The following is a 12,092-nucleotide window of genomic DNA, read 5'->3' as shown; positions in this document are numbered from 1 at the left end:
CCTTTTTCCCTTCTCTATCCCTCCATCCTTCTCAATCCTAATAACTGACTAACATATACACCACTCAAATTACTTTCATATTTTCACTATACTAATTCACCACTAATCCTTTATGGGTTCCGAAATATCGTGCTACTCGCCAAAAAAGCGCTTAAATTCACATCAAGGGTAGCAAGTGCTATATAACTGCAAACCTTTGTCCCTGTTCTATCCCTCCGCTATTCTTCTCAATCCAAATAACTGATTAACATATCCATCCCTCAAATCACTTTCATATTTCTCTATACTAATTCACCACTAATCCTTTTTGGGTTCCAGAGTAGGGTGCTACTCACCGAAAAAGTGCTTTGACGCCTCATCAGGGGTAGTAAGCGCTATATAAATGCAATTACAATGCAATAAAATATCATGACGTGCAGAACGTTGTGTGCACTGCCCCTACGTCCCCTGGTCAAAGGCACAAAAACACAAGCAAGTGTGCAGCTACTTTCTCTCCTCTTCCAACCATCCTCAAAACAAAAGAAGCAACTCGGATTCCCCACTACCCTGACCGACCCAAAAATGAAATACAGCCAAGGGCTATTGGCATTCCATCCATACCACCCCACGCCTGCCGCCATCACAGCAGAGAAAGTGCATCACCCTTGCACTTTGGATACAATGTGTGTGCCCCCTCCAGACACTCATAACAATTAACCAATGAACATTGTCTTCTGTCTGCACTAGGGACAGGCACGAGGACAGGTTGTCATGCAACTGAGTAAAGAGCTAGGTGTTAATGCTTCGAATCAGCACTGTGTATGTCACTGCCATGAGGGGGGGGGGGGGGGGGGCACCCAAAAGATGGAGGGGGCAACTTCAAAGGATCAGCTGTCCCTTTCCCTTCAACCCCTGACACGAGTCTCCTCCCGCTGTCAAGTGCTATTTCTGTTACCTTATATTAAATGAATCTAATTTTTGTTCTGGCTTTGCAAGGCCGATGCGATGAGGCCGCATTTTAGCATAGCTGCGCCTTGGGTTCTTTGTTGGCCACACCTTTCTCTCTCTCTCTATTTCTTTCTCTTTCTCTCTTTGTCTCTCTTTCGCTCCTTCTCTTTGTCTCTCTGTCTTTCTTTCTCTCTTTGTCTCTCTTTCCCTCCCTCTCTTTGTCTCTTTCTCTTTCTTTCTTTCTTTCTTTCTTTCTCTCTCTCTCTCTCTTTCCTTCTTTCTCTCTTTGTCTCTCTTTCTCTCCCGCTCTTTGTCTCTTTCTCTTTCTTTCTTTCTCTCTCTCTCTCTTTCTTTCTTTCTCTCTCTCTCTCTTTCTTTCTTTCTCTCTTTGTCTCTCTTTCTCTCCCTCTCTTTGTCTCTTTCTCTTTCTTTCTTTCTTTCTTTCTTTCTCTCTCTCTCTCTCTTTCCTTCTTTCTCTCTTTGTCTCTCTTTCTCTCCCGCTCTTTGTCTCTTTCTCTTTCTTTCTTTCTCTCTCTCTCTCTTTCTTTCTTTCTCTCTCTCTCTCTTTCTTTCTTTCTCTCTTTGTCTCTCTTTCTCTCCCTCTCTTTGTCTCTTTCTCTTTCTTTCTTTCTTTCTTTCTTTCTCTCTCTCTCTCTCTTTCCTTCTTTCTCTCTTTGTCTCTCTTTCTCTCCCGCTCTTTGTCTCTTTCTCTTTCTTTCTTTCTCTCTCTCTCTCTTTCTTTCTTTCTCTCTTTGTCTCTCTTTCTCTCCCGCTCTTTCTCTCCCTCTCTTTGTCTCTTTCTCTTTCTCTTTCTTTCTTTCTTTCTCTCTCTCTCTCTCTCTCTCTCTCTCTCTTTCCTTCTTTCTCTCTTTGTCTCTCTTTCTCTCCCTCTTTGTCTCTTTCTCTTTCTTTTTTTCTCTCTCTCTCTCTCTCTCTCTTTCCTTCTTTCTCTCTTTGTCTCTCTTTCTCTCCCTCTCTTTGTCTCTTTCTCTTTCTCTTTCTTTCTTTCTTTCTCTCTATCTCTCTCTCTCTCTCTCTCTCTCTCTTTCCTTCTTTCTCTCTTTGTCTCTCTTTCTCTCCCTCTCTTTGTCTCTTTCTCTTTCTCTTTCTTTCTTTCTTTCTCTCTATCTCTCTCTCTCTCTCTCTCTCTCTCTTTCCTTCTTTCTCTCTTTGTCTCTCTTTCTCTCCCTCTCTTTGTCTCTTTCTCTTTCTTTCTTTCTCTCTCTCTCTCTCTCTCTTTCCTTCTTTCTCTCTTTGTCTCTCTTTCTCTCCCTCTCTTTGTCTCTTTCTCTCTCTCTCTCTCTCTGTCTTTCTATATCTCTCCTGTTTTTTGTGTTCCTTCCGCTGTGCTGCACTCTTCTTTACCCCTGTACATTTGAGACAATGTGTGTAAATATGCCACAGTTTGCTCTCGTACAACAGTCAACACCTGCACTGTCCAGCGCTCTGAAGCCTAGTCCAGCGGAGTTCACGCTATTAAAGACCACAAACACATAAATAAACAACCCCACAGTGGTTGTGTCTATGATTTGTGAGTGTCTGTGTGTGGATATAAGACTTGCCTCTAGCGCTAGAGGGGTAACATCATTCTGTTCTCAGTTTTCATTACTTACAGACCTGCTCTGGGATGGGATACATGTCCTGTTCCCGTGCAATGTATAGGTATCCATTACCAGCTCCCGGGAGGTTGCGTAATTTGTTTACTACAGACCTACCCTGAGTTAATATTGGGGTGATAGGGTCCTGGGTTCATAAAATGTGACTGGGCCCCTCAGTAAAGCTGGTTCAGGTCTCCCCACACAGCCCCCCAAGTCCCCTCTGGGCCGATTTTGCCACTTTTCTTAGAAAGGCTGTGCTCAGAATAGTCCTTTAGGGTGCGGCGGACGTATAGACGGTGCTGGTGCGAAGCAGGTGCCTCCCTGGCCCGCCCGAGCGCTATATATGGCGAAGGAATGGCTTCCCATGGTTGCCCCCAAGCTGTCGCCGGCTTGTCCTTACAAGGGCCGGGACGCCCTGGGGTGGCCCTCCGGCGTGGACGGGGCTGGGGCCGGTAAGCTGGCCATGAATGGGCCTGGCACAGGTGCCTTGGACCCTTTCCAAATATGGAGCGTGCCGGCGGGGGGCGTGCGCGCGAGGAGGGCAGCTGGTATATATACCCCGGAGCGTGGCCAGAAGAGCCATCCGTAGCCGTCGCCAAGCCATCCCTCCGGGCCTCATCGCTGCTCCAAGAGCCGGTAAGGGACCGCACCGAGACCCAGCAGAGTCTAGTGAGGGACTGTGGAGGGAAATGTAGCGCCTTGAGTCCGGGGCTCGACTGCGCCGGGGGACGAGCCCTATGGACCACGCCGATGGCTCATCTGCCCAGGATCACACATGGTGCCTAAGCTACCTTTGCACTCCATGGACCACCTCTGCGGATCTCGGCCTCGCCGGTGCCCGCGCCGGGAACGGCTTGGCACCCTTGGGGTGGACAGACCATGGAGCCCTGGTCATTTGGAGCTGGACGGTCAGCTGGCACCAGGCCCAGTGACAGACCCGGATCCTGCCCGGCGGCTGTCACTCCTCATTCGGGCCAGGGGGTTTAGAATGAAGGATTAGGACGAGTAATTGGCGCCGTCGCTCAGCCGAAGGGTGGCACATTGGAGCACCCCCTCTGCCATGCACGGCTTCCTATCAGAGAGGGGCATCTCTTCGTGACCCGACTCTTGTGCTGGGCAACAAGCGGCTTCCATGGTGTTCTTAACTTAGCCAAAGGGGCGCAATGATATTTGAGCTCCGGAGGGGCTCGGACTTGTTTAAGGGACTCTCGGGGGAGATTAAATACCAAACTCTCACTGGTGCATAAACGGCTACTGCGCTTTGAAGAGTGCCTGTAGCGCGAAGAGGTTTCAGCCCTTCAGAGATATCAGCACTATTCATAGCAATATTATCTGAAGAGGCAGAGAGAGGCGGGGCTAAAACTGACAGCTAGACGCGGAGGGGTCGAGAAGAGAGGAGAGACGTGAGAACAGGAGAGGGGGCATAGACCGGGGAAGGGTGGGCAGATTTCACAGCGCCAAGGGACAATGCCGGGAGAGAGAAGGGAGCAGTAAATGGAGATGGGGGAACAAGAGAGAGAAGTAACGAAGAAAGTGGGTGGGGGAGAAAAAAAGAGGAAGTAAGAGGGGAATGTGAGAGATGGAGAAACGAAGAAACACAGAAAGAGAGAAAAATATGAAGAAGGAATGCAAAAGGAGAATATATTGGAGAAGAAGCTGTTGGCGACATGAGTGGTAGAGCTAACACCAGAGGCTAGGAGTGGAGAGAAGGAAAATGAGAAACAAGGGTGCAGTGAACAAAAAAATTCATCAATCAAAAAAAGAGTGGAAAGGGTAGGCAGAATGAAACAGCAAACGAAAGGGAAAAAGAGTAAACTAAAGAAAAGAGAAAAAGGGAAAAGAAAGAAAAAAAATAGGATGCAGGAAAAAGAGGGGCTGCTGGAATTGATCCAAGAATAATATATTTTTCCTCGATAGGAAGTGTGAGTGGTTACCCAGTCTTATTTTTACTTCTGGTATTTGTAGTTTTCTTTTGCTCGGTATAATTTCAGGACTTCAAGTACCAGAATGCAAATGGTCTAGGTGAGCTACTCAGCCCTGACATAGGGCAACTTGCGATCTCTCCTGCGACCTGGGATAATGAGTGCTCGCAGGAGCAGGAAGGAGATGTACAGGACTAAAGAGCAAGGTTGAGGGATCTGTGCCCTGGATCTGCAGGGGCACCTTTTGATCTTGGGCACAACGCTGTCTTGCCGTTCATTGAGTAGTGATCTGGGAGCTAGCTGAGCGAGGATGTTAGAGCATGAAGTATTTTGAATTATGTTATTTGTTATTCTATAGCTTAACCCCAGGCTGACGTGTGTGCGTATGGTCTGTGAGGAGGTCGCAGGGGTCTGTGGATGTGGGTGAAGGAGTACATGCTCTTACAACCACGCCTGCGGAGAGCGCTGGGAGTGCAGTTGAAGAAACAGCCCTGTGGGAGGGAGGGTCGAGTATTTCTCATATGCTGGGAGTGATGCTGAAGTCATTGCTCATATACGAGGTTAGGGACCATAGCTGATAGAGCGCACCCTGCCGGCCAGGGCTGGGAATCAGCTGAAGTAACAATTACCTTGGGGGGGGGGGAGGGGGGAGGGAGGGGGGGAGGTCGTGCGAGCCCCGTATCACTCTAACAGTGACACCTGCTGGCTGAGGATGGGAGTGATTCTGAAATAACACCCCTTAGGGCAGGGGTATCCAAACCGGTCCTGGAGGGCCGGATCCGTGCCAGATTTTTAAAATAACTACATGTATCTCAATGGGGATATCCCAAAAATCTGGCATGGATCCGGCCCTCCAGGACCGGTTTGGAGACCCCTGCCTTTGGGAAAGTAGAATGAGGAAATTCTGTCATGGATGGTCTCCTGCTGAAGTAGCACACTCAGCTAGTGAGGAGTGACCAGCACTGATGCTACAGTGACATCTGCTGGCCAGGGCTGGGAGAACGGCTGGAATAACACATCCTAGGAAAAGGTGGTTAGGGGACTGTCATGGACAGAAGAATTGGGAGCACCGCTGAAATAACAGTCAGCTGGGGGTGGGGGGTGACACACACTAATGTTACAGTGACACCTGCTGGCCGGGGCTGGGGGTACTACTAAAAGAACGTAGTTCAATACTGTTTTCGCAGGGCGGGAGCTAGGAATGGGGGTCTCGTGTTGCCTTCTCACCCGTCTTCCTCCCTCCACAGACACCACAACACCACCACCATGTGCGACGATGAAGAAGTCACCGCCCTCGTGTGCGACAACGGCTCAGGCCTGGTGAAGGCCGGCTTCGCCGGAGATGACGCTCCCCGCGCCGTCTTCCCCTCCATCGTGGGTCGCCCCCGCCATCAGGTAAGTGCCCCGCATATTCCCATCTGCTGTGAGGGGGCGTGACGACCGCTCATGCCCTTGTGGTTCCACCCGAGGCGGTGCCCCCCCTCACCCAGCTGTCCCCGGTGCAGCTGTCTGTCCAGTACTTAGAAGAATTGCTAACCTAAGCACATTCCTCCCAGACCCCCGGCCTGCGACAGGCGCGTCCAGATCATTTACCAGCTTAATTCGACGCCCCCACTGCCTACACCCCCTTTCACTAACCCACCTGCCCTCCTGGAAACATTTTTAGCTCCCTCGTTAATTCGCCAGCCGCCCATCTCGCTCGCATGGGACTTTTAAAAATAACTCCATCTGAGCTGAGTCCGGCACACCATGCCCCATTTAAAGCCCCTCAGCACGTCACGTGCAAGAATGGCAGAGGGACGTCAGCCCATTCCCATTGCTGCTTCTCGTACCCCTAAGCCTCTTGCCTGTTTCTCTCAAATTTGTAGAGTCCTTCTTACAGTCATCAGACACCCCATAAATGTCCCACCTTATTGCACCCCACAAAAACTGAAACGCCCAGTTCCGCCCACTTGCATCCCGTTGTGACCAACCCAATCACTCTCATATATGTACAGGGCGCCTCAGCCCATCACTACCCTAGCCGCACCTTCGAGCACCCCGTGAAGACGACCCTCACCCCAATAGGGCACATTTACCCTCCTTAATACATCTGAGGATCACGCCCCCCCCCTACAGTGCCCAGGGCAGACAATCATCTCCCACCCCCGCCCGTTACTACATCTCACGATGGCAGGGCCGCTCTCGCTGCTGTGTCGCGGGTTAACCGAGCCCCCTTGTTTCCCCCCTGCAGGGTGTCATGGTGGGTATGGGTCAGAAGGACTCGTACGTTGGGGACGAGGCTCAGAGCAAGAGGGGTATCCTGACCCTGAAGTACCCCATCGAGCACGGCATCATCACCAACTGGGACGACATGGAGAAGATCTGGCACCACACCTTCTACAACGAGCTGCGCGTGGCCCCCGAGGAGCACCCCACCCTGCTCACAGAGGCCCCCCTGAACCCCAAGGCTAACCGTGAAAAGATGACCCAGATCATGTTTGAGACCTTCAACGTCCCCGCCATGTATGTGGCCATCCAGGCTGTGCTGTCCCTGTACGCCTCCGGCCGTACCACCGGTAAGAGCTCACCCCCCCCCCCCCCCCTTCCCTTCTCATCCCCCTCAATGTGGCCCAGACGCCCTGAAGTATCCAGGGGCCCCTGGGACATCACCACTCCCTCCTCCCGAACGGAGGCTATTATTGCACTGTTGACCCCGCCAGACCCTTGGAAGGTCTTAAAATGGCCGCCTGGCCCTGAGAAGTTTGTGACTGCTGCTGGGCTCTCCACTGCCCTAAGCTGACAGCCCGGCCCATGGGAGGTCGTATATGTCCATCAGGCCCGCAGTTTTGAGGACCTCCTAAGGTATGGGGGATCTTGTGATGGCCCTTGACCACTGTAATTTTGTGGTACCCAGGTTGTCTAGGCTGACTCACTTAGATCCCTTAGCAACTGTTAGCAACGGTAGCAACTCTTAGCAACGGTAGCAACCACGCCCCACAATGTCTTGCTATGGCTGCTGGGTCTGTGTGCTGTCCGTTATTGACTCTAGCCCCTGAAAAATATTGTGAAATTCCCTTACCCTTTGCAGTTTTGTGGTAGCTTCTCTGGTCTTGTGAGGTGTTGTGATGGCTTATTTAGGCCCTCTGCTATTATTCGATGGCATGCTAGCCCCGAGGGGTCCTGTGATGGCCCCAGGGCTCTCGCAGTCCCGAATGGACTGATTTGTCCCTGAGAGGTCTTGTGTTGCCCACCTGGTCCTGTGCTATTCGGATAGCTGCCTGGGCCTTGCACGTGTTGTGTTGGCCGCCTGCTAATTTGAACTGTTGAAATTGCTATTCTGAGGTATTCTGGTGGTGGCCTGCCCTGTGGTAGCCACTACCTCCCTGTAAGGTCTTTTGGTAGCTGGCTGCGCCCCAGGATGTCCAGTGGTGACCCCCCCCCCCCCTCCCTCCACCCAGAGGGGCTAGTGTGGGTCCGCTGGGCCCTCACCTGGCCTGTGAGTATGGTTTACTCCAAGAAGTCACGTGATAACCGTCGCTCTGTGCTCCTTCCCTCAGGTATCGTTCTGGACTCCGGTGATGGCGTCACCCACAACGTGCCCATCTATGAAGGTTACGCCCTCCCCCACGCCATCATGCGCCTGGATCTGGCCGGCCGGGACCTGACTGACTACCTGATGAAGATCCTGACAGAGCGTGGCTACTCCTTCGTGACCACAGGTGAGGACATCCGGGGCTTCGGATGGACTTCGGTGGGAGGGAGGGCTGACTGAGGGAGCTCTGTACCAACAGAGGGATGGAGGGCTGACAGAGGGAGCTCTGTACCAACAGAGGGATGGAGGGGCCAGAGGGAGCTTTGCATCTTAAGGGGGATGGGGGACTGAGAGGGTGAGTCCCGGAGAGCAGGGATAACTTTGCACTTTCAGAGGGATGACAAAGGGAACTCCGTTCCTACTGAGGGAGGGAGGGATAACAGGGTACCAGAGGGCGCCCTGCACCCTCAGAGGGATGAAATACTAAGATGGTGGATCTCGGGGGACAGAGGAACTAAACATTGTCAGAGAGATGAAGGACTAACAGAGGGAGGTCAGTACCTACTAGGGATGAGGGCTCAGAGGGCGAACCTCTGGGGGCCAGAGGGAGCTCTGCCCTTTCAGAGGAATGCAGGACTGAGAGAGCTCTGCGCCTTCAGGGGGATGGAGGGCTGAGAGAGAAAACCCCTGGGACTCAGAGGGGCAGGGGACAGACGGGTGAATACACCGAAGGACAGAGCTGAGCGGACAGGTGCACTCGAGGCGCAGAGCATTGACCTCTTCTGAAGTGGACGTCAGAGCGAGGAACTGCGCGAGGCTGCGCGTGAGGCAAGGGAAGGCAAGGCGGAGATTCCGAGACAGGGGCGTTAAAATGGTATGAGGGGGGATGGAGGGGACTGGGCGAGGGAGGAAGGTGCCACCGAGAATGAGTACACGAACCAACTCTCAAACATCTCTCCCTCAGCCGAGCGTGAGATCGTGCGTGACATCAAGGAAAAGCTGTGCTACGTGGCTCTGGACTTCGAGAATGAGATGGCGACCGCCGCCTCCTCCTCCTCCCTGGAGAAGAGCTACGAACTGCCCGACGGCCAGGTCATCACCATCGGCAACGAGCGTTTCCGCTGCCCCGAGACCCTCTTCCAGCCTTCCTTCATCGGTGAGTGTACACCAGGGGGCGCTCTTACTCACACACGCCCTCCACCCATGCCACCAGACCCTCTCACAGCCTTACTTCATTGGTGAGTGTACACAAGGGGGCGCTCTTACTTCAACCCCCCACACACGCCCTCCACCCATGCCACCAGACCCACTCACAGCCTTACTTCATTAGTGAGTGTACACAAGGGGGCGCTCTTAGTCCAACAACTCCCCCCACACACATTTCCCATGCCACAAGACCCTCTCCCGGCCTTCCTTCATTGGTGAGTGTACACCAGGGGGCGCTCTTACTTCAACCCCCCCCACACGCCCTCCACCCATGCCACCAGACCCTCTCACAGCCTTACTTCATTGGTGAGTTTACACAAGGGGACGCTATTACTTCAACCCCCCACAGACACCCTCCACCCATGCCACCAGACCCTCTCACAGCCTTCCTTCATAAGTGAGCATACTCCAGGGGGCGCTGTTACCCAGCCTCCTCCCCTGCCCCTCTCATGCCAGCAGACCCTCTCACAGCCTTCCTTCATAAGTGAGCATACTCCAGGTTCGCTCTTACTCCAAGAACTCCCCCCCACACACCTCCCATGATGCCACCAGACCCTCTACCGGCCTTCCTTAATTGGTGAGTGTACACCAGGAGGCGCCCTTACCACAACGCCCTCCTGCTTAAGATGTTTCCATACCCTCTCCCTGTCTTACTTTCTTAGTGAGCATACACCAGGGAGGCGCTCTTACTCCACCCTCCACACACCTTCCTTAGTAAATCCATATAAGGTGAAGTTCTGAACTAGAGCCCCCTCTGATGCCATCAGACCTCAGCTGCAGGGTTGTCTGTCCTTTTCTCTCCAGCCTCCATAGAGATGCCTGCTTCCCCCTCCTCATCACTGGTTTACTATTCCCTAACTCCCAGCATGCCCCACGTCCACTTTTACACAGGAAGATTCCAAAACTCTGGCCATGACTAGAATCTCTCCGGAAGGCGCGCTCTATGTCCCTTATAAGAGGGCCAACACCCTTCACCCCGTTACAAATATAAAGGTGCACTTTCACCGCAGCTCACCAAGAAGTGCCTTCAAAACCCGCCTGGCCACCTCTGCCCACGGTTCTATCTAGTAAGGTGCAGCGTTGCCTGCCACTTGGGTTACCCATGCCCCTACATGCACAGTCCCTCTGTAGAGTTGGACATACTCCCTCACAGTCCTGGCGGAGTCCAGCCTAGAGCCCACAGCCTGACCCATGACTTGGAGTCATGTGTGTGTGTGTGTACACGCTTGACCGACCCTCCTGACATGTACACTCTCCTTCCCCCCAGGAATGGAATCTGCCGGCATCCATGAGACCACCTACAACTCCATCATGAAGTGCGACATTGACATCCGCAAGGACCTGTATGCCAACAACGTCCTGTCCGGTGGTACCACCATGTACCCTGGTATTGCTGACAGGATGCAGAAGGAAATCACTGCCCTGGCCCCCAGCACCATGAAGATTAAGGTAAGCAGAACACTACACTCCCACTAAGACCAAAAAGGACTTGTCTCCCATCAGAGTTTAGACTGTAGATTTTAAGGCGGTCATCAGTATCACAGGCCCTCTCCCATCCTTTCCTGGGCTACCCTTGCTGGATAGGCCGACAATCTGAGGAAGTTTTGGGGAACTTTTCCACGTCATGTCAGACCCAGGTAGGCAGAGACAGAAATTGACTAGTGGCCACATTCCAAAATAGGTTGCCACCATTTCAGATGGGTAGGTGCATTAAAATCTAGTTATTTCCGTATATTGCATATACAAACTTTATAATGAGTAACCATGATACAACTCATCCAATAACTTTTTCTGAACTTATGAAAAAAAATATTGTCAACAATTTAAAATCATTAATTGGACCGCTTTAAGAGTAGAGTAGACATCATTTCAGCTTCCAAGTTATTATTCTGGGCTGTCACAGGCCTTAAGGACAATACAGTATTTATATATGTATACAGGAGATTCAGGTCACTGATACTCGGAGCCATTTTGCAGGGGTTCATTTGAAGAGGTCAACCCGTATGCCCATGCCTGAGACTAGTGCTTCCATGTAAGACCGGTCCATTGAGAGTTCAAGAAAAGCCACGCTTGTCCACACTTTCCAAAATTCACTTTCCTGGCGGGGATGCCCACTTCCGGTTGGGGACATGTGTTGAACTCTCCCCACCTTGGTCTTGCTTCAATGTCGCTTGTGTAACATGTCCCCCATTTCTCCTCTTCTCTCTCTAGATCATTGCTCCCCCAGAGCGTAAATACTCCGTCTGGATCGGTGGCTCCATCTTGGCCTCCCTGTCCACCTTCCAGCAGATGTGGATCAGCAAGCAGGAATACGATGAGGCAGGCCCCTCCATCGTCCACAGGAAGTGCTTCTAAGGAGTTTGCCCCCCTACTCACTACGACCACCTTCTGCTCCCGACCCTTTACCATCTCCAAGGAGTTTACCGGGAGCCCTGCTCCGTCTCAGGCAGCTACACACCCCTCCCTCCCACCCACGCACCACCAACACCGGTGCCAAAAGCAACAACCAAGATGGCGCCCGCGGCGCCGAGCCGCCTCCCCTGGATGAGATTAGCTTGCTGTGGTGTCCGTTTGCCCAAGACCACAGATGGACATGGCCCAGCCTCTACCGTACTGCCTTCCACAGGGATTGGACGGCTTCGAAAAACGATGGCATTTTTTTTTGTTTCTGGAACTTTTTGTTATTTATGAAAAATTAAATGTTCTACGTACAATAAAAAAAACGAAAAAAAACCTTTTGTTTTGTTTATGAGAAGCTGAGGGGCAACAAGCAGGGGGGACCAGGGGCGGTGGAAAGGTAGAAGCAGCCTTTTTTTTCTACAGGCAAGCATTGCAGAAGCCACCTGCAAACACCCATCTACCAAGGGACCATTTGCCTCAGTCTCTGAGACATTTGAAAGTGGTGAGGCGTAAATGTTGGGGATG

The 12,092-nt window shown here is 52.1% G+C and overlaps 1 protein-coding gene across 1 annotated transcript; it reads left to right on the top strand.

Moving 5' to 3' along the window:
- The first annotated feature begins 3,026 nt into the window (after window positions 1–3,026).
- Window positions 3,027–11,667, top strand: LOC147691868 (actin, alpha cardiac muscle 1). The gene is made up of 7 exons (XM_086938142.1): window positions 3,027–3,161; window positions 5,695–5,842; window positions 6,681–7,005; window positions 7,987–8,148; window positions 8,926–9,117; window positions 10,435–10,616; window positions 11,379–11,667. The coding sequence occupies exons 2-7, from the start codon at window positions 5,714–5,716 to the stop codon at window positions 11,520–11,522; spliced, it is 1,134 nt and encodes a 377-aa protein (XP_086794268.1). The 5' UTR covers window positions 3,027–3,161; window positions 5,695–5,713; the 3' UTR covers window positions 11,523–11,667.
- Window positions 11,668–12,092: the final 425 nt, after the last annotated feature.

Source organism: Lissotriton vulgaris, chromosome 9 (genome assembly GCF_964263255.1).
Source record: "Lissotriton vulgaris chromosome 9, aLisVul1.2, whole genome shotgun sequence".
In the NCBI taxonomy this organism is placed as follows: domain Eukaryota; kingdom Metazoa; phylum Chordata; class Amphibia; order Caudata; family Salamandridae; genus Lissotriton; species Lissotriton vulgaris.
The sequence above is the reverse complement of the archived record's forward strand: the minus strand, read 5'-3'. Positions and strand labels throughout refer to the sequence as shown.